The 25,678-nt window shown below is 44.4% G+C and overlaps 2 protein-coding genes across 2 annotated transcripts; one reads left to right on the top strand and one right to left on the bottom strand.

Moving 5' to 3' along the window:
* Positions 1 to 7,510: 7,510 nt before the first annotated feature.
* Positions 7,511 to 23,098, bottom strand: SDHD (succinate dehydrogenase complex subunit D). The gene is made up of 4 exons (XM_070426053.1): positions 22,997 to 23,098; positions 19,277 to 19,393; positions 17,300 to 17,444; positions 7,511 to 8,455 (listed from the first exon to the last, which is right to left on the bottom strand). Exons 1-4 carry the CDS (start codon positions 23,046 to 23,048, stop codon positions 8,290 to 8,292), a joined length of 480 nt encoding a protein of 159 aa, XP_070282154.1. The 5' UTR covers positions 23,049 to 23,098; the 3' UTR covers positions 7,511 to 8,289.
* Positions 23,099 to 23,190: 92 nt separating this feature from the next.
* TIMM8B (translocase of inner mitochondrial membrane 8 homolog B) lies at positions 23,191 to 25,571 on the top strand. The gene is made up of 2 exons (XM_070426054.1): positions 23,191 to 23,330; positions 25,192 to 25,571. Exons 1-2 carry the CDS (start codon positions 23,247 to 23,249, stop codon positions 25,357 to 25,359), a joined length of 252 nt encoding a protein of 83 aa, XP_070282155.1. The 5' UTR covers positions 23,191 to 23,246; the 3' UTR covers positions 25,360 to 25,571.
* Positions 25,572 to 25,678: the final 107 nt, after the last annotated feature.

Below are 25,678 nucleotides of genomic sequence, written 5' to 3' on the forward strand. Positions count from 1 at the left end.
TAATGTACATAGAAAACACTAAAGACTCCACCAAAAAATTATTAGATTTAATAAATGAATTTGGCAATGTAGCAGGATACAAAATTAACACCCAAAAATTGATGGCTTTTTTATACACCAACTAGAGGCCTGGTGCATGAAACTCATGCACTGGGGAAGCGGGGGGGGGGGGGGGGGGGGCGCGCTGGGTCCCTCAGCCTGGCCTGTGCCCTCTCACAGTCCAGGACCCCTCGGGGGATGTCCGCCTGCTAAACTGGCACACAGACATCCCTCTCCCAGTCTGGGGCTCTCACAATCCAGGACCCCTTGCTCCTTACCGCCCGCCTGCCATGGAGGTGAGAGAGGCTCCCACCACTGCCATTGTGCTCGCCAGCTGTGAGCCCAGCTTCTGGCTGAGCAGGAGGGAGCACCGCTCAACCAGAAGCTGGGCTCCCTGCTCCTTGGCGCTGGCCCTGCCCCCTGCCCACTGGTGGGGAGAGGGGCCGATCGGGGGCCAGGTTGGCTGGGGGAGGGGCCATGGGAGGTTGAGGTGCCACTGTCACGCCCATCCTGCCTCTATGGAGGCACCAGGACCTCACTGCCCTCTCTTTCACCGCCTTTGCAGAAAGGGAGGGCACCAGGACTGCCATGGTTGGCCTGGTGGCACAGGCTGGCTGGCCCCACCCCCCGCCCACTAGTCGTTCTGGAAGGTCATTTTGCCGTCTGATTTAATTGATATATTAGTTCTTTATTATATAGTATAATGAACTCTTGGAAAGAGAAACTAAAAAAATCCCATTTACCATTGCAACAAAAAATTAAGATACTTAGGAATAAATTTAACCAAGGAGGTAAAAGGCCTGTACTCGGAAAACTACAGGACTTTGAAAAAGACAGGGGAGGGCTGGGAGAGGTCAATGGGGGACAAAGAGGACATGTGTAGTACTTTTAATAATAAAGATTTTTTTTAAAAAGTATTTTTATTGATTTCAGAGTGGAAGGGAGAGGGAGAGATAGAAACATCAGTGATGAGAATCAATGGTCGGCTGCCTCCTGCACACTCCCTACTGGGGATCGAGCCTGCAACCTGGGCATGTGCCCTTGACCAGAATCAAACCCGGAACCCTTCAGTCTGCAGGCTGGCACTCTATCCACTGAGCCAAACCAGCTAGGGCAGTAATAAAGATTTTTTTAAAATAAAATAAAATAAACTTTAACACTCTGCCCTCTTTGGGATGGGAGAGTGGATAAGGGAAAAGACAGTGGCTTTGTCAAGACTGTTTTGTGTTGCTTGGTGTCTTCCAAAATACCTCAGACTGATAATTTTTATGCTGAAAATAATAAATAACCCAAATTACAGGGACAAATTGGCTCAAACTTTACAAAATTAGTGGGGGGAAAAGTCCTAGAAGGCTCAAAAATTCTACTCATTTTGCCTTGGACAGTACCGGCCCCTCACCAAAGGGTCGTGGGTTTGATTCCCAGTCAAGGGCACATACCTGCATTGCAGGTTTAATTCTTGGGGCACACATGGGTGAAAACCAATTAATGTCTTCTCTCTCTCTCTCTCTCTCTCTCTCTCTCTCTTTCTCTCTCTCTCTCCCACCCTCTCCCCCCACATCATGAAAAAAGTATCCTCCAGTGAGAATTAACAAAAAAGAGAAAAAAATTTTGCTCACTTTAATTATAGCCCATAAAACTGAAAAAATCCCCACATCAAAGAGCATTTGAACATTTACAAATTCATTTAATTCAGTTGACCAAATGATAACTTATTAAGTACTTTTAAATAAGTTTATAACTTTTCTGGTTTGACTGAAATTTTCCCTTAGTTCTAAATTTTATTCCTAGGCCTAATGATATTGCAATTTCCATTTTAACGTCTTCATAAGCTCTCAGATGAAACAGTTATAGAAAAATCCCATGACATTGGGCTTGACCCATCCTCTAAAACAGTGGTTCTCAACCTTCCTAGTGCCACGACTCTTTAATACAGTTCCTCATGTTGTGGTGACCCCAATTTCATTGTTACAAATTGAACATAATTAAAGCATAGTGTTAATCACAAAAACAATATGTAATTATATATGTGTTTTCCGATGGTCGTAGGCGACCCCTGTGAAAGGGTCATTCGACCCCCAAAGGGGTCGCGACCCACAGGTTGAGAACCACAGCTCTAACAGATTCCTTCCTTGGTATATTGCAATTGTTACCTTTTATTTAATGAATCTCATATACACAGTCTTATGTCCAATGTACAAGCTATATTTCTTTTTTTTAATCTTTATTGTTGAAAGTATTACAGATGACCCCTTTATTTCCCTATGACCTATTCTAGCCCATACCCTGTCCCCCTACTCCCCAGGTCTTCTATTGTCTGTGTCCATGGCTTATGCATATATACATACAAGGTCTTTGGTTAATTTCTTCCCATACAAGCTATATTTCTGAAAGGCATATCATCAGACATAGTGTCCCCCACCATCACCATCTACACTAATAAAAGAGAAACATGCTAATTAGCGTATGACTGCTACCCTTTTCGTTGGCTAATCAGTGAGTATGTGCAAATGAACTGTCAGCCAAGATGGCGGCCGGCAGCCATGCACTGAAGTGAACAGGGAGGCTTGCTTGCTCCAGTGACTGGTGGACTCCAACGTTCCCCGCCTGCCGCTGCCGGCCTCTGACCTGGCAGTTTGAAACATTGTAACAAATATAGAAGCTAAACAAAACCCCAGACACCAGCTTTCAGCCGCCGGGATCTCAGAGCTGGAGTTATACATTGTTTCAATTATAGAACCGAAACAAACCAGATACCAGCTTTGAGCAGCGGAAGCCTCAGAGCTAGAGCCAGAGCTAAAGCTGGCCCAGAATAAAAAAGAAAAAAAGAAAAAAAGGAGCAGTTGGGAGCTTCAGTCAACTGCCAGCCTGAAAGCAGCCCTCAGCCCCTCACCCAGACTGCCAGGCACCCCAGTGGGGACCCCCACCCTGAAGGGTGTGTGACCAGCTGCAAACAGCCATCATCCCCTCATCCAGGCTGGCCAGGCACCCCAATGGGGACCCCCACCCTGATCCAGGACACCCTTCAGGGCAAACCAGCCGGCCCCCAGGCCTCTATCCTATATAGTAAAAGGGTAATATGCCTCCCAGCACCGGGATCAGCGGAGCCACGAGGCCTCCTGGCACCAGATCAGCGTGACAGGGGGCAGCGCCCAAACCCCCTGATCGCCCTGGGACTCTGTGTGTGACAGGGTGCGGCGTCCCAACCCCCTGATCGGCCCTGCTCTGTGTGTGACAGGGTGCAGCACCCCAAACCCCCCCCCTCCGCCCCGCCTCCACACACAGGCCCTGCTCTGTGTGTGACAGGGTAGAGCCATAACCTCCCCATCGGCCCTGCCCTGAGTGTGACAGTGGCGGCGCCCCAACCCCCTGATCGGCCCTGCTCTGTGGGTGATAGAGGGTGGCGCCCCAACCCCCTGATCGGCCCTGCTCTGTGTGTGACAGGGGACGGTGCCCTAAATCCCCTATCGGCCCTACTCTGTGAGTGACAGGGGGGAGCTCCCCAACCCCCTGATGGGCCCTGCTCTGTGCGTGGACAGGGGGTGGCGCCGCAACCTCCCCATCGACCCTGCCTTGAGTGTGACAGGGGGCGGTGCCCCAACCCCCCAATAGGCCCTACCCTGAGCGTGACTGAGGGTGGCATTGCAACCTTCCAATCCGCCCTGCTCTGTGCATGACAGGGGCCGGCTCCCCAACTTCCCAATCAGCCCTGCTCTGAGCCCGACCAGGGGCTGCACCTAGGGATTGGGCTTGCCCTCTGCCACCCAGGAGCAGGCCTAAGCCAGCAGGTCGTTATCTCCCGAGGGGTCCCAGACTGCGAGAGGGCACAGGCCGGGCTGAGGGACCCCCCCTTCCCTCCCAAGTGCACAAATTTTTGTGCACCAGGCCTCTAGTCTCTCTCTCTCTCTCTCTCTCTCTCTCTCTATATATATATATATATATATATATATATATATATGGCTAATATGCAAAGTGTCCCCTCGGGAGTTCAACCAGGAGACTGGGAGTTCGATCGCTCACTATGACGTGCACTGACTACCAGGGGGTGGCATGGAACATGGCAGGTGACCAGCGGTGCTGGTGAGGCGCTGAGGGAGGGAAGCAAGAGGTGGGGAACCATGCAGGTGGTGGTGCAGGTGGCAAGGGAGGAGGAGGCAGGTAGGCAGGGAACCTGATTGGCCCTGACTGCCGGCCAGGCCTAGGGACCCTACCCATGCATGAATTTCATGCATTGGGCCTCTAGTTGTATGATACACAATTGGGAGACTCGGTTTATTATAAGAGAAACCAATCAATGTCAGCCTGAGAACCACACTCTAAGTGACCATTTGGGGTACTTCTAGCTTCAACTACAGCTCTGAAACTCCAGGCCCTCTGTGTAATGTAAAGGTGCTTATAATCCTATAACCTGGATATCCAGACCCAAGGAGCATTCCCTGTGACATTCATAAGGACTCCAGATAAGCAGGCAACTTTCCCAAGTAGACATCTACTTCCCAAGAGTTTATGGATCAAGAAAATAACTTCAGGGGTAGACCACTTTCTCCAAAGACCTTCTGATCCCTGATCGGACAACTGAGTTATATTCAAACTTTCATCTCATTTTGTTTACATTCTGGGTCTGAAAATTCTGCCAGGGTCTGAACTCTTTGTGGGCATAGTTCTGCTTGTTATCTGTGCTGACTCTGCTCAGGGTGTTCCTGTAAGGTTGTGATTTATTGCTGGAAGGTCACATTCACTGGAACTTGGTAGGATATCTGAGGCTTGTGTTAGAGCCTTCCTCCAGGGAGGATTGGTTCACTTCTACCGGCATCTAGTACTACAAGCCTAGATAAGTGCTAAATTTGCAGTGTGTAGTCTTCATAGGCATGCAGATAGTATGAACTTAGGATACAAGATGGCATGAGGGCTGGCCCTTAGCCACATATTCTCAGAGGAGACTTTCTTGCCTCCAACCAGAACCAAGACAAGGCAGACAAGTTTTTCTGCTCTGCTTTTTCAGGTAAAATTATTTTCTAATTTGCCCTTTCTCTGAGGGTAAAACTCTTTGTAGTTCTAAGAGAGTCTCCAATACAACTCCCACCTGAGCCCAAAGCTTTGCTCCTGGCCCCTGTCACCTTCTTAAAACAAGAACTCCAGGCCACCTGGGATTAGCAAATGCTCCCAGGGCCCTCAACGGCCTCAGCATTTGCTTACCTCCCTGAATGTATGCTCATTTTGTTCTGGCCTCAGAGGATTTCCTTTTCCAAGTTCAGGCACATGTTTTAAAAGGTGTTCTTGTTTAACATTCTTAGATATGTCAGGGCAAAGTAATTTCTAAAATTTAGTCTGTCACATTGCCAAAAATGTCTATAAATTCTCTCTTCCTGGATATCTCAAATACAAAATGTTGGTAGTGACCTCTCTACTATCATCTCTAATTTTCCGTTAAAATTTAATGACACTACTTCTCACCTATTTATGACTCTCTCTCTCTCTCTCTCTCTCTCTCTCTCTCTATATATATATATATATATATATATATATAATTTGAACATACCTCCCCTCCTCTTTTCATCTTTCACACGATCTTATTGACTCTAAGTTCTAAATATCTCTTGCATTTGCTCTCTTCTTCATTCTGGCTATTATTCCTTCAGTATTCATTTCTTTTCTGGATCACTGAAATGTTTCCATGCTTGCCTCCTTCAAATCCATACTTCACAGAGCCCAGCATAAGCTATTTAAAATAAACATCTGACCATGTTATTTGCATAATTAGCCATCTTCAGTGACTCCTCATTGCCATGAGAATAGTCTCTATGGCATATAAGGTCCTCTACGATCAGCCCTCTCTATGCTGCACTCAAACCAAACTATGTGCAATCTTCTGCTTGGCCTAGCATACTCCAGTCAGCCTCACACCTCACCCCAGCTTCCTTGGCCAACTGTCAGCTCCTTATCTTTCAGAACCCAGGTCAAGACTCCGCTCTTCCAGGAAACTTGCAAGCAAATTCTTACTCCACCCTTTGTGACATCACTGATTGATGTGCTTAACTATTATTGCACTTATCACACGGAATTGCAATCATATGCCTGCTGTTCCAATTAGACTATAAATTCCCTTTAAAGGCCAAGAAGTTATTATGGCCACCCACGATACTTAGGCACAGTGCCAATTACACGAGGTACTTAATACCTATCAATGAATGAACGTTTATGACTCCCACAAGAGTTTATAAAATTGCCACTATCAAAGTCCAAGCCCTTCCCTCTGCCTCTATCCTCTTACAAGTCCTTCTGCCTCCAGTTTACCAACCTTCCTAATGTCACCTAAATTCTTTCTGAAGCACAATTCTGATCATGCCCTGCTTAACCTCAGAAGCCTCCTACTGCTATTCGCTCCTTCCTGCCTTCCTTTCCCTGCTGCTCTAGAGCTCACAGCAAACCACTGTTTTTCCAGTGACAGCTCAGCTCTATCCTAATTACAAAACCAGTAAGGAGAGTCAGACAGCAGCCAGCCAGCCTCCACTTAAATGTCTCCGTCACCGTCTGATGAAGCTTATTAGCATTAGCCACCCTTCCAAATCCCAACTAGGATCTGATGGTACTGGTGATAGCTATAGGATTCCCGCGTTACCCAGTGGCAGCCTTCCCTATTTGGACTACAGGGAAAACTCTACTTCATCACTCAGTTTTACAGTAATGGTGCACTGAGGGCTGCTGTGAGGGGATGAACAACACTAAGGGGACCACTGTCTAGAGAATTTTAAAACAATAATGAAATTGACTAAGGGTGAGTCTACTTTTTATTCACCACCACAAAACAGCAATTCTAAATAATGTCAGTAATAAAATTCTCCCTGCCAGGGAGGCCTGGCCCAGCACCACCACTCCTTAGTAAACCACTGCTATTCAGGCATCATTCCCTTTTGAAACCTTTAACCCATGTAAAACTGAATTAAGCACCTCTTCCTAAACCCTTAATGCACATCTGAATCTCCTGCAAGGCCATAGCATGTTAAGGGGAGCTTATCTTTACCAGTAACCAGTATGGACATTGAACACACGCCCCCTTCTGGCCAGCTTCCCATCAACAGTTGGCCTCAGCTGCCCAGTAAGGTCCTTCATAAGTGAAATGAGCCAAGTCCCAGTCCCTCTATGCTGCTAGGAGAAACTAACTAACCATCGTGCCTTATACTCATCCTGCAGACCAGGCTAACAGCATACAGAATATAATTTGAATTCCAAAGGCTGATCTTCACAAAACACCATATCTAGACCTAATTCTAATTCCTTCTAATTCTCTCCTAATACCAAACTACTTATACTCAGTATATTTCTGCCTATTACGTCTTTTTGTGTTACAGTGTTTTGTGTCCGATTTACCTAACTGCTAAGCCCCAGAAGGAAATTTAAAGACTCAATCCTGTTTTATTGCTATAGATGCAATGGACACTCGGTTCTAATAAATAAAACTAGGGACAGTTAATACATAAAAGAGCAAAATACATTTTTATTATACAGAATTTTATTTTTTAAAAAAACTTTATTTTCACAGAATACATTTCACATTAAAGATTCTCACAGTGGGAAAAATAACAATTTATTATTTAAAGTTTTATATTTGTAGATATTATTTTGGGACAAGTAAAATGAACATATTTGAGGAGTTAAGTCTCAGTATGGGACTTCTCTATATTCAGAAGTTCTCCAGGCTCTTTTATACCAGGCATTAGAAATTAGTAATGTGAAATATTAGCATTTCCTAACTTTAAAGTTTTCCAAAGACATATAACCATCAGTGACTGGTAAACAAAGGGGGAAAGTTTTCAAACATTAAGTGCTGCATAAGTTTCTGCAGTCTTTATTTATGAATTAATAGTTTTTCCTTTCTCCATAACTCCTAGGACAAATATAGCAGTTTGATTAGGTATTGAGAGTAATAAAGCTGAATTCCCTTTAAGAGTTTGGTAAATTATAATGCGAAAGCTCATATATAATGTTCAGTTACATTGTGAGTCTTGAGAAGTTGGAGGACCTCATTCACTCGCCAGAATGTGGAACTCTGTCTCACAATTTCTTGGATACAATTCCTCTCAAACCTTTTCCTCACAGATTAAATTCTAAAACTAGCCAGGTGATTAGGAGAAGAGATTTATCTCACCAGTGGACTTATCTGTTATTTCCTCCTTATTGTGAGATGAATGGCATGACAGAGCAGAGGCAAAGAGGTGTACAATCAATTTTCAAGGTAGTAAGTCAAGAAGGTCAGAGCTTCCACAACATGGCAACAGCTTTGCAGATGCCCACATCGTGATAGTTGAAATAACAAAGCCCAGCAAAGGTGAAAGCTGAGAGTGCCAAGAGGCCTGCCTTGGCAGCTTTCTGCAATGCATCCTTTTGAACATAGTCAGTAACAACTTGTCCAAGGCCCCTAGGGAAAAAAAAATCACAGCACAAATGAAAAATCACAAATGACACTGGAAGACCACGCAGATAATTTGGTTTCAAAAAGACAATCAGGTTCAAAACGCAACCAGTCAAAAACCAAAGTAAAGGAATCTAGTGTTTCTTAATAATATAATAAAGACATCTTCCTATTCTTCAGATTCAATTTTCCAGAATTACTTATATCAGAAACAGTAATTAATTACTATCTACAAAATTTTGATGTTTTTTTTTTTTAATTAAAGCAATGTTCTACAGTTTTTCATTAATTCAAAAAGAATGTATTAAACAGATGTGATATGTCAGAACCTGTTATAGACATTGAGAGCACAGCAAATAAGACAGCATCCCTGCCATACGGAATATTCACTCTAGTGAAGGAGAAGGAAAGAGTATCTTTGTGCTATGAAGTAATATTCTAGAAAGGATGACCTGAATGAGAACAATAATCCAAGCAGAAGTGACAATGACCTTGGCATCTTTGAAGAACAGTAAAAAGGTTAGTATGGCTGGAAAACGGGGAGATTAGAAAGTGAAGACAGATCACATAGGGCCTTGAAGGTCATGAAAAACATTTTGAATTTTATTTGAAATATAATGAGAAACCACAGATGTGCTTTAACTGGGGAGTGACCTAATTTTACTTCATTTTTTAAAATCTTTAATGTCGAGAGTATTACAGATGCCCCCCTTTTTCCCCATTGCCCCCCTCCACCCGGTTCCCACCCCACCCCAGGCCTTCACCACCCTACAGTCCATAGGTAAGACCTTTGGTTAATTTCTTCCTGCTCCTCTCCCCGCTTCCCTCTGAGATTCACCAGTCTGTTGCAGTTTCCATGCCTCTGATTCTATTTTATTCTCCAGTTTATTTTGTTCATTAGATTTCTTGTTCATTTATTTTGATTTTTAGATTCAATTGTTGATAGATATGTATTTATTACTTTATTGTTTTTATTTTTTATCTTCTTCTTTCTCTTCTTAAAGAATACCTTCAACATTTCATGTAATACTGAAATGTTTGGTGATGAACTCCTTTAGCTTTGTCTGTGAAACCCTTTATCTGACCCTCAATTCCAAATGAGAGCTTTGCTAGGTAATCTTGGTTGTAGGTCCTTACTATTCATTACTCTGAATATTTCTTGCCACTCCCTTCTGACCTGCAAAATTTCTGTTGAGAAATCAGCTGACAATTGTATGGGCGCTCCCTTGTAGATAACTAGCTGCTTTTCTCTTGCTGCTTTTAAGATTCTCTTTTTGTCTTTAGCCCTTGGCATTTTAATTATGATATGTCTTGGTATGGTCCTCTTTGGGTTGCAGGAGGCAACCAATCAATGATTCTCATCATTGATGTTTCTCTCTCCCTCTCCCTTCCTCTCTGAAATCAATAAAAATATATTAAAAAACAAAAACAAAACAAAAAACAAACCTGTACCTAACAGTCTATTATGCAACCACTAATTTATTTTCCATCTCAATGGATTTGCCTATTCTGGACATTTTATATAAATGCAATCATACATGTGGCCTTTTGTGTCCAGTTTCTTTCACTTAGCTTAACAATTTCAAGGTTCATCAATGTTGTGGCTTGTGTCAGTGCTTCCATTCTTTGGCCAAATAACACAGGCATACCTCATTTTATTGCACTTTACCACATTTTGCAGATATTGCAGTCTGTGGCAACTCTGCGTCGAGCATGTATATTGGTGCCATTTTTCCAACAGCATTTGCTCACTTCATCTTTCTGTCACATTTTTTAAAAATATTTTTTTATTGATTTCAGAGAACAAGGGTGAGAGATATAGAGAGAAAATCATTGATCAGCTGCCTCCTACACACGCCCTACCGGGGATCGAGCCCACAACCCAGGCATATGCCCTGACCGGGAATCAAACCATGACCTCCTGCATCATACATCAACGCTCAAGTACTGAGCCATGCCGGCTGGGCATCTCTGTCACATTTAGATAATTCTCAAACTATTTCAAACATTTCTATTACTATTATATTTATTATAGTGATTTTTTATGTTACTTGGGAAAAAACCCTTCACCAGAAAAAAAATTATGACTTGCTGAAGGCTCAGATGATGGTTAGAATTTTCCAGCAAAATGTATTTTTAAATTAAGGTATGTATTTTTTAATTTTTTAATTTTTTTTTAATCATCACCCAAAGATATATTTTCCCATCAATTTTTAGGGAGAGTGGGAGAGAGGGGAGAAAGAGAGAGAGAAATATCAATGTGAGAGAAACACATGGACTGGTTGCCTCCTACACATGCCCCGACCAGGGCCCAGGCCACGGAGGAGCCTACAACTAAGGTTCATGCCCTTGACTAGAATCAAACCCAGGAACCTTTGGTCCACAAGCCGACACTCTATGCACTGAGCCAAAACGACTAACATTATACTTTTTTTGACATAATGCTATTGCACACTTAATAGACTATAGTATATACAGTGTAAATAACTTTTATATGCACTGGGAAAGCAAAGAACTCCTGTGGCTCACTTTATTGCAATACTTGTTTTATTGCAGTGGCCTGGAACTGAACCCCATACTATCCCCGAGGTGTGCCTACAGTCACATATATCACATTCTGTTTAGCTATTCATCAGCTGATAGACATTTGGATTGTTTCACTTTTTGGCTATAAGTAACACTGCTATGAATATTATTGTATGTTTTGGTATGCAATCATGTTTTCAATTTGGTGGGGGGATATACACCTAAAAGTGGCATCTTTGAGTCATATGGTATATAGCTTTTTTGTTGGAACTTCCAAACTGTTTTCCAAAGTGGCTGCCACATTTTACATTTCCAGCAGAGATATATGAGGACACCAAGTTTTTGAGATCCTTGAAACACTTGTTACTGTCCATCTTTTTTATTACAGCCATCCCAGTAGATGTGAAATGGCATCTCATTGTGATTCTGATTTCCATTTCTCTAATAACAAATGATATTGAGCATTTTTTCATGTGCTATTGGCCATCTATCTATCTTCATTGGATAAATGTAGTTTTACTTTTTAAAAAGGTCACTCTGGCTATGGTGTGGCAAATTGACAGTACAGGCAGGAAAAGGAGGGCAAGAACAGAAATAGAAAACTAGTTAGGAGGCAGTGGAAGTATTCCAGGCAAGACTCTTGGCTTAACCTAGGCTGGTGACCGGGAGATGGTGTGAAGAGACAATTCAGGCTATATGTAAAGGAGAGAATTAACAGAAAGAGCTGATGGACTAGATGTAGGATAAGATGAAAAGAAGTACCTAGAATGTCTCCTAGGATTTTTGGCTTAAGCAACTACATTTAAATTAAATTGGCAAGAACAGAAGAGCTTTTGAGGGAAAATCAAGCAGAGGTTTAGGAAAAAAAAAGTGATTTTGGTAAAGTTAAATTTAGGATGACAAACATCCAAGTGGATCAGTTATAACAACTGGAAATAAAAGTCTGCAGTTCAGGGAAAAAAAAAAAAAAAATATATATATATATATATATATATATGTATATGTATATATATATATATATATATATATATATATATATATAAAGACTAATATGCAAATTGACCAAACGGCAGAACAACCGGTTGCTATGAAGTGCACTGATCACCAAGGGGCAGATGCTCAATGCAAGAGTTGCCCCCTGGTGGTCAGTGCACTCCCACAGCAGGAGTGCTGCTCAGCCAGAAGCTAGGCTCACAGCTGGCAAGAGCTGCAGCAGTGGTGGGAGACTCTCCCGCCTCCATGGCAGCACTAAGGATGTCCGACTGTTGGCTTAGGTCTGCTGTGGGGAGCAGGCCTAAGCCATCAGTCAGACATCCCCCGAGGGCTCCTGGACTGCGAGAGGGCGTAGGCCTGGCTGAGGGATCCCCCAACCCCGAGTGCACGAATTTCGTGCACCGGGCCTCCAGTCTATTATACTCGCAACAATGAAGATCTTTAAAAAAACACAAACCTAACTTTATGACCATCTACGGTAAAAGGGTAATTTGCTAATTAAACCGGGTCGACTGGACATCTTCCAGTCGTCTGGTCCTTCTTCCGGACAAAGCCACGGTGGTGGGGGCCAAGGCAGAGGCTGTTAGGGGAGAACAGGCCGGCAGAGGAGGGCGGTTAGGGGTGATCAGGCAGGCAGCAGAGGCAGTTAGAGATGATCAGGTGAGCGGATAGGAGCCAGGGGTCCCAGATTGAGAGAGGGATGTCCGACTGCTGGTTTAGATTGGGCCTAAATCGGCAGTTGGCCATCCCCCGAGGGGTCTCGGATTGGAGAGGGTGCAGGCTGGTCAGATGGACCCCCCTCCCAGCCGCGCCCGAATTTCATGCAACAGGACTCTAATATATAGATGCCTAATATGCAAACTGTCCCCTTGGGAGTTCGACCAGGGGACTAGGAGTTCGATAGCTTGCTATGACATGCGCTGACCATCAGAGGGTGCAATAAAGGAAAGCCCCCAGCTGGCAGCCAGCAAAGAAAAGCCTCAGCTGGCAGCTGGAAGGCCCCGCTAGGCCTAGGGACCCTAACCGTGCACAACTTTTGTGCACTGGGCATCTAACATAATATAAGTCTGAGCTGCCAAAACAGGTTTGGCTCAGTGGATAGAGCGTCGGCCTGCGGACTGAGGGGTCCCGGGTTCGATTCCGGTCAAGGGCATGTACCTGGGTTGTGGGCACATCCCCAGTGGGAGATGTGCGGGAGGCGGCTGATCGATGTTTCTCTCTCATCGATGTTTCTGACTCTCTATCTCTCTCCCTTCCTCTCTGTAAAAAATCAATAAAATATATATATATTTTTAAAATATGTAAGGCTGAGCTAACCTTGGAAAAGTGTGTAGAGAAATTAAGAAGGCTGAGACTGAGCCTGGAGTTCAGACTGTTATTATTCAGAGGTCAACCAAGAGGAAAGGAACTGGCAGAGGAGACTAAGAAGATACAGCTGGTGAGGTGGAATTAAACAAGTATGGCATCTAGGAAGCCAACAAAAATTACTCTAAGAAGGAATATTCAAATAAGTTGAATGACGCTAAGAGTTCAAGTAAGTGGATAGGGAACAAACAACCAGATTTGAAAAGATGAAGGTCTTTGGTGACTTTGGTAAGAATGACTTCAGTTAGCCCAGCCCACATGGTTCAGTGATTGAGCATCCAACCAGGAGGTCACAGTTCAATTCCCATTCAGGGCACAAGCCAGAGTTGTGGGCTTAATCCTCAGTGTGGGGGATGCAGGAGGCAGCCAATCAATGATTCTCTCTCATCATTGATGTTTCTCTCTCTCTCTCTTTCTCTCTCCCCCTTCCTCTCTGAAATCAATAAAAATATATTATTAAAAAAAAAAGAATTACTTCAGTTAAATAGTTGGGCTAAAAGTCCAATTAATGTGGGTTAAAGGAGACTGGATACGAAAGAACTAGTACATAATGATAGAAGGCTCTTTCTAGTCTTATGTGTGTGAAAAGAGAATTAGTAAGGTAAATGTCAATTGTAATTTTTTTATATGTATTACTTTAAAATTATCTTATTCTGACTTTTCATTAATCTAGATGCATCTCCTTCCAAGAAACACATTAGAGAAATATTACTGTACTTGTAATCTAATATTTCATAGCCACTAAAATCCTTTATTTTGAAAGGTATATGTGGTTAAAGGGTAATTCTTCTTAACCAATCCCAGAAAACTAGGTAGGCAAATCCCCTTCACACTAGCTAGGAAATGATTTGATAAGTCACTTAACTTCCCTGGGGTTTAGTTTCTACATTTGTAAAATAACAGAGTTGATTAAGATACTCCCCCAAAGTCCTTTCAGTTCTAACAAACCTTCCCATGATATCATACTGTCCTTACAAAAAAACATAAAATGAACTCAAGGAACCCAATTGTTACCTACAAACTTTATAGAAGGGTCATTAACCAGTTAATTGCCATGCATCCAAAATGGAAACCACCCCCACACACTGTGATATTTTGTATTTAATATAAAAAATTATTTTGCAATAAATATTATAAAAATAAATGTATTACAATTCAGGTGTTCTTGAATATCTTAAGCTGAAAATTCTCACGAAAAATTATTTTAAAGTTGGTCAGAACTTCCACTTAGGGAAAACATTTTTTTTTTTACAGATGCGCAAGGCATGTGGGGAAGGTCCGCCACTTGTGTCTACAGACGCTTATGGCACACAATGGGTTAAGAAAGTCTAATAAACTACACTGGACATAATAAAGAAAAACTGGAAATGCATTCATTGAACAAATATTTTCTTAGTGCCATGTGTCAGGTACTACTTAGGCACTAAAACTACAATAGCAAACAAAAATTGTCAAAAATATGTATCGTATTTCTTTTTTTAAAAAGGGCAAGACTGAAATAGAGTATAAAGGGTGCATATTTTGGTGATAAAATTATGATGAAAGAGAAGGAAGTGATTACTGTAAAAAATCAGGTTTCTGATGAGGGACACTGAACAGCTATGAGGTGATAGAACACACAGAAGAGGCTTCTGGAATAGATGGCAAAGTTCTACTTCTTGACCTGGGTGGTATTACCCTGGTAATTATTCATTAAACCAGAGACTTTATGCTTGTTATTTTATTCTAGTTAGGGGGAGACTAGGAATATATAAAATAACTAGAGGCCCGGTGCACAAAAATTTGTACACTCAGAGGGAATCCCTCAGCCCAGCCTGTGCCCTCTCACAGTCTGGGACCCCTCAGGGGATGTCCACCTGCCGGCTTAGGCCCTCTCCCCAGGGGATCAGGCCTAAGCTGGCAGTCAGACATCCCTCTGGCAGCCCGGGAGCCCTCGGGGGATGTCCACTTGCCAGTGGGGAGCAGGCCTAAGCTGCAAACAGACATCCATAAAACTTCTGAGGAAGCAGGAGAGGCTCCCGCCATCACCGCTGTGCTGGCAGCCATCATCCTGGCTTGTGGCTGAGCAGAGCTCCCCCTGTGGGAGCACACTGACCACCAGGAGGCATCTCCTGCATTGAACATCTGCCCCCTGGTGGCCAGTGTGTGTCATAGTGACCAGTCATTCCCAGTTGTTCTGCTGTTAGGGTCAATTTGCATATTATCCTTTCATTATATAGGATAGAGGCCTAGTGCACAGGTGGGGGCCGGCTGGTTTGCCCTGAAGGGTGTCCCGGATCAGGGTGGGGTCCCCACTAGGGTTCCTGGCCAGCCTGGGTGAGGGGCTGATGGCTGTTTGCAGGCTGATCAAACCCCCCAGTGGGGACCCTCACCCCATGGGAGTGTGACCAGCCTGGGTGAGGGGCTGAGGGCTGTTTTCAGGCTGGCCACACCACCTTCAGGGGGTTGGGGGGCCTTACTGGGGTGCCTGGCCAGCCTAGGTGAGGGGCTGCTGGATGTTTTCAGGCTGGCAACGGCCCCAGGCTGGAAGCAGGTATCTAGGATTTATTTATCTTCTATAATTGCAACTCTGTAGCCTTGAGCAGAGCTCAGGGCTGGCCAGGGCAGGGGGGAAGCTTGGCTTCCTCCATCGCCGGGGGGCAACCCAAGCCTCCTGCTCGCTCCAGCTCCGTGGCTGCTGCCATCTTTGTGACAGTGACAGAGTGATGGTTAATTTGCATATTGCTCTTTTATTAGATGGGATAATGATATGTTATATTAGAATTTAGTAAGTGCTACTGAGAAAAATAAAACAAGAAAGGGATAAGGAATGTTGGGAAGGGCACTGCAATTTTGAGTAAAAGTAGAGAAGCCTTCAATAAGAAGGTGACATGAAAGACATAAAGGAAATGAGGGACAATTCAAGTATATAACTAGAAAAAGAGTTTCAGGCAGAAGGAACAGTAAGAGTAAAGCCTTGAAGCCGGGAGTGTCCCTGCATGTTGAGAACTATTAAGAAAGTCAGTGGGAATGAGGGATAATAGTTGGGGATAAGGGAGAAATGGGTCAGATCACACAGAGTCTAGACCACTGTAAGAATTCTACTTTTAGTTTGAGTATGATTAGGAGACAACAAAGGGTTTTGAGAAGGGGAATGTCTTGACCTGACTTAATATTTTAACAGAATCAGGGGGCATAAACAGAAGGGAATATACAGAAGGAGAACCAGTTAAGAGACTACTACTGGAATAGAAGATAATGACTAAGTTTGGAACTTGAACAAACGAACAGAAATGCTATTAATTCAGATGGGCGAGAGTGCTAGAGGAAGCAATCTGGGGGGACATCAGCAACTCAGTTCTATAGCATGCTACATTAAAAATGTCTATTAGATCCCAGCTGACGTAGCTCAGGGGTTGAGCATCGACCTATGAACCAGGAAGTCATGGTTCAATTCCCAGGCAGGGCACATGCCTGAGTTGAGAGCTCAATCTCCAGCATCGGGCGTGCAGAAGGCAGCCAATCGGTGATTCTCTCTCATCACTGATGTTTCTATCTCCCTCCCCCTTTTTCTCTAAAATCAATAAAAATATATTTTTTAAAAAGTCTATTAGATATGGGAATGAAGACATCGAATGGGCATGTGGATATATATATCTGGGCATAGAAATGCCTTACATTATGTTTTCTACAGGTCTTGAGTATTTCAATTTCTCCCTTATATGCAACTAGTGACCCAGCGTGCAAAATCATGTGAGACCCAGACCCCGCAGCGTTGCGGGACTCCCCTAAGTCCCACCATGCTGCGAGACCCAGAGTCAAGTCCCACCCACCTGCATGTGCGCCTTGCTGAGCACGCAGTCTCCTGGTGACTGGTCTTTGGTCGTTACAGCCTTAGGGCCACTGGGTTATTACAATATAATGAAACAAGCTCACAGCAAACAAGCTGAACTAGCAACATAATACTGAAAGCACTGCTGTACTTACCAATGACTATGGAGAGAGAGGACCGCAGCCAGGGAGTAGTCCATCGCAGAAGAAGGATTCAAATACGCAGCTGGAAGTAGGCCCAGGAGCACAACACTGACAACCCTCTCCCCAGTCCAGTGGAGAGACGCAGCCTTGGAACCAGCTATAGAAAGGAGGAACCAGATTCATAAGAGTTGAAGGGGTAAACCTAACTCTCACATTCAGTATCTGCCACACAATAACTCAAATTGACAGAAGAGCAAACAATATGCATAGAAGACTTAACTCTGAGCATAGAACAAGGTAAGATAAAGGAGGTAATTGAAAGAGATGCTTCCCCCCTCCGCCTGCCCTTTTGGAGTACAGGTTGTCTCAACACCTACACATGTTGATTAGAAGACAGATCCACTTCACTTATAGGCAAGAAATGGACAAAATATATTTTCAGAATTACCAACCTTCGACTTCAGTATAATGGACAAATACCTAATGAATACAAGTTAGGGATACTTGAGAAATTCCTTTAAAACATTACTTTCTTTTTTCTTTTAAATGAAAACAGCCAACTCAGAGAAGCAAAGTTCTGATGTCAACTTTTAGGACCATGGTCCTTGTTCTGTCCCATTGCACATTAACAGAAATGGAACAATAAGCAAGTGAAAAACCAAATGGGCTATAAACATTTCCTTGAGAGCCTCTATCTTTTTTTTTGTTACAGACCCCCTTTGAGAATCTAATAAAAGGATAGAGCAACTTTCCAGAAAAAATGCACACAAACACATACATTAAAACTATGTATACAACTTCAGGATTTTCAGTCCCATGCATCCCAAGTTAAAACTACTCTTCTAAATCTAACTAAACTAAGCAACAAAATGCAGAAACAAAAACTTTTCAAACATAAAGTTAGTCTAAAAAGCAAAAGATTACACTGTATAATTTCTCATAACTCAGATGCAACTATATCTAAGTGGTTGATCTAAGAGTCAAGAGAAGTCTTTATTTGATCTTTCCAGACTTCAAAAATGGAATTACAGTCAACTCATTATTTACCTACAGGCTTTCTAAGACTAACTTTAAAAATATCTAAACAGCCAAACCGGTTTGGCTCAGTGGATAGAGCGTCGGCCTGCAGACTGAAAGGTCCCGGATTCGATTCCGGTCAAGGGCATGTACCTGGGTTGCGGGCACATCCCCAGTAAGAGATGTGCAGGAGGCAGCTGATCGGTGTTTCTCTCTCATCGATGTTTCTAACTCTCTATCTCTCTCCCTTCCTCTCTGTAAAAAATCAATAAAATATATTTTAAAAAAAAAATATCTAAACAGCCGAACCGGTTTGGCTCAGTGGATAGAGCATTGGCCTGCGGACTCAAGGGTCCCAGGTTCGATTCCGGTCAAGGGCATGTACCTTGGTTGTGGGCACATCCCTACTGGGGGGCGTGCAGGAGGCAGCTGATCGATCTCTCTCATCGATGTTTCTAACTCTCTATCCCTCTCCCTTCTTCTCTGTAAAAAAATCAATAAAATATATTTTTTAAAAAAATAAAAATAAAAAAAATATCTAAACAAGTATTCATCCAAGAAATGCCATGATTTTAATATCAATCTATTTAAAAACAAACAAGTTAATTACAACTATAAATATGCATAACTTTTTAAAAACTGCCCACTATTTTAAGTTATTCATATTTGGCTCCTCTCAATAAACTAAATAAATAAGAATAACTAAACTACTGAACAGACTCTTCCTAAAGCTATATTCTTGTTTAAAAAATTAAACATTTTTAAAAAGACTTATACCAGAAGATTCTGAGTGTAAATGGCATCATTCAACCATGTTGGTGTTGTCTGCCCAAAGGCGTAGGCTAGGTCTTCATTTGACAGAGCTGGACACAAAAGTTCCCCCACAGACAACAAGTCCTCCCAAAGACATGGTAATTAGCTAAGATGAAGATGGCCAGAGCCCAGAAAGCAGCAGCAATGGAGAAAACATACAATGGCGGCTGGGTGACAGGTGAATGTGCTGTATTCCACACCATCCTGGGGTAGGTTGGTCCTGGAGAAATGCCGAGATTTGAGCAGGTCTGACCACTGGGGTTCGGAGGAAGAGAGCTAAGGAGAGACATTAGGAGGATCATAAGCACCTCTCTTGTAACAGGATTGACAGACTTTCTAAATGACCATAGGTAAGCTACTTCAACCCAAACAGAGGATAACATCTTATCTGTAAAAGAAAGATAGCATCTATTTTGCCAGGCCGGCTTTGGCTCAGTGGTTGAGTATCAACCTATAAACCAAGAGGTCACGTTTCAATTCCTGGTCAGGGCACATGCCTGGGTATGGGCTTGATCTCCAGTGAGGGGTGTGCAGCCGATCAGTGATTCTCTCTCATCATTGAAGTTTCTATCTCTGTCTCCCTCTACTTTCTTCTCTGAAATCAACACAAATAAAAAATAAAAAGATAACATCTATTTCACTGGGTTGCTGTGAGGTCAGACTGAGTAAACACTGGAAGACTGAAAAATCAACAAACCACTTACATAAAAAGGTTTCACTTTTATTAATTTTAAAAAGTAAATTATAGTTTTCTCCTTCCATTTACTCATCCGCTTGGCAGTGGAGTAAGAGATACAAGATACAGTCTTTGTTCTCAAGGAATTCAGTCTAGTTTGGCAAGTTCATCTATTAGCATCCTCCTTTTCAAGATCAATTTCTCCACTTGTACCCCTGAACCCATCTCTTTCTGTACTGTTTGGGATCCTGTGTCTTGGTTAAAAAATAGGCAGACCTGCCCTAGCTGGTTTGGCTCACTGGATAGAGCGTCGGCCTGGGGACTGAAGGGTCCCAGGTTCGATTCCGGTCAAGGGCATGTACCTTGGTTGCAGGCACATCCCCAGTAGGGAGTGTGCAGGAGGCAGCTGATCGATGCTTCTCTCTCATCGATGTTTCTAACTCTCTATCCCCCTCCCTTCCTCTCTGTGAAAAATCAATAAAATATATTTTTTTTTAAAAATAGGCAGACCTTAGTTAACCCAACTCCACTACTTACAAGCTGTGAGACATCAGCAATTAAGTAAGACAGGCCTCCTAACCTCAATGTCCTCAATTGTAGAAAGGAAATAATAGCACTTACTTTATAATACTGTTGAAAATTAAATAATATATGCAAAGTGTTCAGTATAATTCCAGGAAGTTATAAGCAGTCAATAAAAGGTCATTTCTCTCCTGTATCTTTAACCTCTCCTTCCAATTGGCCATTTTCCCTCCACTGATGTAATATACTTCCCTTGATACTAATTCCTACAAGGCCCATGTGCTCTTTCCCTGTTCTCTTTCTCCTCCTTCCACCCATGCTTCTTTAAAGTGTTATTTAAATCATCCTGGCTGGTGTGGCTCAGTGGGTTGAAGCATCATCCCATACACCAAAAAGTGACAGGTTTGATTCCTGGTCAGGGCACATATCCAGGTTTCAGGTTTGATCCTGGTGGGGCCACGTACAGGAGGCAACTGATTAATGTTTCTCTCTCACATCGATGTTACTTTTCCTCTCTCTAAAATAAATAAAGTAAAATTTTTAAAAAAATAAATCATCTCAGCTTCCCTATGATTCTTTAACTCAGAAACTTATTTTTATCCCCACCAAAGCTGCTTTGGTAAGTTGCCAATGGTCTCAGGTAGCCATATCCAACAGGTACTGTCAGTCTTCATCTTATTGCGCCTTTCGTCACCACCTGGCATTATGCTCTTTCCTCCCTTCTTTTCTGACAGAACTCTCTTCTAATTCTCTCTTTGATTCTCTGATCATTCTCTGTTAGTCTCCTCCTGCATCCACTCTTTTTTTAAAAATACGCTTTTAATTGATTTTTAGAGAGGGAGAAGGATAGAAACAGGGGAGCATCTTCGATCAGCTGCCTCCTGCACACCCCCTACTGGGGATCAAGTCCGCAACCCAGGCCTGTGCCTTGACTGGAAATCGAACCAGCGACCTCTTGGTTCCTGAGTCCACACTCAACCACTGAGCCACATGGGCCAGACCTCCTGCATTCACTTTTAAATGTTTTCCCAGATTCCATCATCTGCCCATTGCTCTTCTCCCTTCCTCTGCCCACCCCTGATCATTCTGTCTATTCAGCTTCTACTGAGTTGACGACACCCCAATTCTGTATCTCCAGCCCTGATATCTCTCCAGTTTCAGAAGTTTAAGTGCCTGCTGGGCCTCTCCCCTGACATATCCTACATGGTCTTCATACTCACCATGCCAAAAACTAAAATCATCCTTCAACTCACTTTCTCATCCAAAACTGTCTCCCATTTGCATGTTCCCCACTTTAAGGACATCCCAGTCTAACCCAGAAACCTGGAAGTCATGTAGGATTTTCTCCCTAAATTCAGTCAATTGCCAAATCGCACTGATGTACCCAAACATCTCTTGAGACAATGTTTTCTGTACTTCTCTTCAAGTTCAGGACCTCATAATCCTTGCCTTTACCAGTGCCCTACCTCATCTCCCTGACTTGTGTCTTAGCCTGACCATCTCCCCTAATGGCCATCTACCACCCTGCTACCAAAGTGGTCCATCTAAACTGCAATCTAGCCCTAGCCGGTTTGGCTCAGTGGATAGAGCGTTGGCCTGAGAACTGAAAGGTTCCAGGTTCAATTCCGGTCAAGGGCACATGCCCGGGTTTTAGGCTCCATCCCCAGTGGGGGACTTGCAGGAGGCAGCCAATCCATGATTCTCTCTCATCATGAATGTTTCTCTCTCTCTCTTCCTGCCTCTCTGAAATCAATAAAAATATATTTAATAAATAAATAAACTGCAAATCTATGTCAAATTTTTCAATGGCTCCCCTTCACACCAGGTAAAATGCATACCCCGTATCAAGGCAAGTTCTTGTATGATTTGACCCCAGGTCCCCTTTCCAGATTCAGCGCTCATTCCTGACCTCGAGCTTCAGCTTTAATAATATCCGACTTGTTTTGTTTCCTCGCCTAACAACCAGTTTCTACACCTTCCTTCATCGCTGCACCTGCTCACCCCAGGAGCCCTAACTGTAATGACCTTACTCCCGTGGCCTTGCGGGCCAGGCACACCTCCTTCGGGGACGGAGACAAAGTAATCCTTCCAACCCGGGCGCTGAATATATCCTCCCTCTGGACTGCTAGGACAATGTGTGGACAGCACAACCGTTGTTCGGTGTTAAATTATGCTTACATGTGTTTTCCCTATAAAAAGGAAAAGTCTTTGCGGGCAAGAATTGTGTTTTATTCACACCTGAATCCCAAGCTTACTGCAGTGCCGGGTATAACACACATGCCCCGTTCAGTGAGTACCGAATCGGTCCCGTACACCCCCTCGAGGAGCAAGACCCGGCACGGGGATTCCGATGCTCTTTTCCGAGTCGGGGTGGGAGCTCGGTAAGGACAGCGGGTGGGGAGGGGGCGAGCTCCTGAGCAGCCTCGGCGGGGCCGGCTCCCAGAGACAGATCTCGCAGATGTGCCCCCTCACCACGTGGGCCCAGGCCGGGAGAGAGCGCTCCGGGAATACCTGGGCCCGCAGCGCGGGGGTCGCTGCTGTGGTTTCCACCGGAGCCAGAGCGGCCAGAGGGACGGAGGAGGCCCGCCGCGCTCCAGAGGCCGCGCCACCCGCAGAGGACTCCTCCCGCCTCCCTGCCCAGCGGGAGGCCGCGCTGGGAGCCCCGGCCGCCGGACCCTCACCTCGGCCTCCTCGGGCACCGCAGAGGACACTCAGCCTCCACACGCTCGCCATCTCGCTCCTGAAGGTTCAAGGTCATCCAGCAACCCGGAAGCAGTCACAGGCACCGCCCACAACCACCATACGAAAGAAAACAAGGAAAAGGGAAACGCTTGGTGAACCGGAAGTCGGGAGTTGGGAGCCGGGAGTCGGTGTGCGGCCGCCGCACATGCGCACACACGTGACCGGAAGTCCGGAGCCCCGAGGTGGACAATGGCGGAGCTGGGGGAGGCCGACGAAGCGGAATTGCAGCGCCTGGTGGCGGCCGAGCAGCAGAAGGCGCAGTTCACCGCACAGGTGCGGGACAGGGACCAGGGTGAAGAGAGACGAGGCTGCAGTCCAGGCCCCAGGCGCCCGCGGGGAGGTCGCCCGGTGTCCCTGCCAGGCCCGGTTCCCTCGCAAGAGAAACGAGTCGCGGCACCCCTGCCGCTGGTGCGCGGCGGTGCCCAGGGGCCGTTAAGCAAGCCCCGGTGGGGGAAGTAGGTGTGAAGCAGAAAAGAAAGGTTTGGGCGGCGCTAGGGTCCGGGAGCCGAGCTGGGCGGCGAGCCCTCTGGGCTGACATTCGGGAGATCTAGGTTCGAATCGTGCCGCTGCCGCTGACGTGCCACGTGCCTCCAGGCGGACATCCAGCCACGACGCGACTTGGTTTCGCAGTCGCCCGGTCCCTTAGACGCGATAATGTATTTGAAAACGGTAGAACCTTATTAGGGGGTTGGGGGGGCTCTGAAGTAATCAGTCTACAAGAGCTGTGGAGCTCGTTCGGCACGGAACCCCGGCCCTGTGCCGCATTAGCCGCGTTACTTAGGGCTGATTACCTACCGCGCCTCTTCAGCTGACAAGTCATCTTTTTTTTTTTTTTTTAATATATTTTATTGATTTTTTACAGAGAGGAAGGGAGAGAGAGAGAGTTATAAACATCGATGAGAGAGAAACATCGACCAGCTGCCTCCTGCACATCTCCCACTGGGGATGTGCCCGCAGCCCAGGTACATGCCCTTGACCGGAATCGAGCCTGGGACCTTTCAGTCCGCAGGCCGACGCTCTATCCACTGAGCCAAACCGGTTTCGGCTGACAAGTCATCTTTTATTACCGCAAAAAGGATCGACTGAGTGCCTAGTTCTCAGCCTCCCCAAATAGTGAACTCTTGGTAAATGATACTTTTCTCTCCTCTCCGCCCCCTGCCCGCCTCCCCCCACACCACCACCACCACCACCACCACCACCACCACCACCACCCCGGTTAGAAATCTTTGAGTCCTGAACATTATGAAAGTGCATACATCTTCTGTGCCTGTATGTGCATTTTTCTGGAGAGTGGATCCATTGGATTCTCAAAAAGGTTAACCCAAGAAGGGATAGATTTAGAATGATACGGGTGCAGTGGTTTGGGGAAGTAATTGGTACCATACCTTCTCGGCTTACACTGGTGCTAGTTTGGGATTTTTTTAAAAGTAATTAATCCTGCCTGAAAATTTACATTCTGATTGAGGACTTGACACAAGTAGAAAATAATAGACAGTGGCCTTCAGGCAAGTAGGAATTCGAACTGTTTTGAAGAATTGGTAAAATCTTTAGGGAGGGCCTTCAAGAATATTAAGAGTCAAGTTGAGCCCTAGCCAGTGTAGCTCAGTTAGAGCCTTGGCCCTAACACAGAAGGTTCGATTCCTGGTACCTGGGTTGTAGGTTTGATCCCCAGCCCAGTCGGGAATAGTGGGGGAGGCAACCCCCACTTCCAGTCTCTCTAATGGAAAAAAATATCGTCAGGTGAGGATTAACAAAAAAAAAAAAGAGTCAAGTTGGGTATGCTCTGTGGGCTTCATTGCAACCGTATGGCTGGGCGTTAAATAAGGGAGTGCCCTGAATAGCTAACAGCGAAACTGATGATTAAGCAAACACAGGTGACTTGATGCAAAGTATTTTGTAATTACTGAAGAGAAAAATAGAAAAGGAGAGGATAAAAGAATTGTTGCAATGTAGGGCTGAGGATCTGGACCATTTTGGGGACAGTAGGAAGTGAGGAAAGAGGAAAGCCCATGGTTTGTTGATTGAAAGAATGTTTTAATTAGGTGACAGAAAATGAAAATGGGAAGGAAATAAGAAAATTGGCAGGTAGACCTATATATAGGCCCTAATGGTTACTGCTTTTCTTTCCTCTTAGGTGCACCACTTCATGGAGCTATGTTGGGATAAATGTGTGGAAAAGCCAGGGAATCGCCTAGACTCTCGTACTGAAAATTGTCTCTCTAGCTGTGTGGACCGCTTCATTGACACTACTCTCGCCATCACCAGTCGTTTTGCCCAGATTGTACAGAAAGGAGGGCAGTAGGCCATTCCCTAGGAGAATGACAGAAGCAGCAAAGGACTTGTTATTGGAAAGTTGTCAACCCACTGTCAGGTCAACTTCAGGCTATTACCAAGCCTGTTGGTGCTAAAAAGTAACAGATCGAAAATTCAAAAGTGAAATTTATTTATTTGGAATTCAGAAACTCCACATTGTATCACAACAATTATTCAATAAATGTGAGTTCTCCGACTCTATTTTTAAAATCCCACTTTAGGATTTAATAAGATCTCTGATTGGCAGAAACACTAGGACTAAATATGTTCCAGGGCTAGTAGTGCAAATGGTATTTAAGGGGCTGGGA

The sequence above is a fragment of the Myotis yumanensis genome, unplaced genomic scaffold (assembly GCF_028538775.1).
Source record: "Myotis yumanensis isolate MYYU_CA2020_CCGP unplaced genomic scaffold, mMyoYum1.0.hap1 SCAF_10, whole genome shotgun sequence".
NCBI lineage: Eukaryota > Metazoa > Chordata > Mammalia > Chiroptera > Vespertilionidae > Myotis > Myotis yumanensis.

Coding starts and splice junctions, on each gene's coding strand:
- SDHD (XM_070426053.1), bottom strand. CDS start 23,048: ATGGCGAGCGTGTGGAGGCTGAGTGTCCTCTGCGGTGCCCGAGGAGGC. Junction 17,445..19,276: donor CCTGTCACCCAGCCGCCATT/GTATGTTTTCTC, acceptor TCCTTTCTATAG/CTGGTTCCAAGGCTGCGTCT. Junction 8,456..17,299: donor CTCTCTCTCCATAGTCATTG/GTAAGTACAGCA, acceptor TTTTTTCCCTAG/GGGCCTTGGACAAGTTGTTA.
- TIMM8B (XM_070426054.1), top strand. CDS start 23,247: ATGGCGGAGCTGGGGGAGGCCGACGAAGCGGAATTGCAGCGCCTGGTG. Junction 23,331..25,191: donor AGGCGCAGTTCACCGCACAG/GTGCGGGACAGG, acceptor CTTTCCTCTTAG/GTGCACCACTTCATGGAGCT.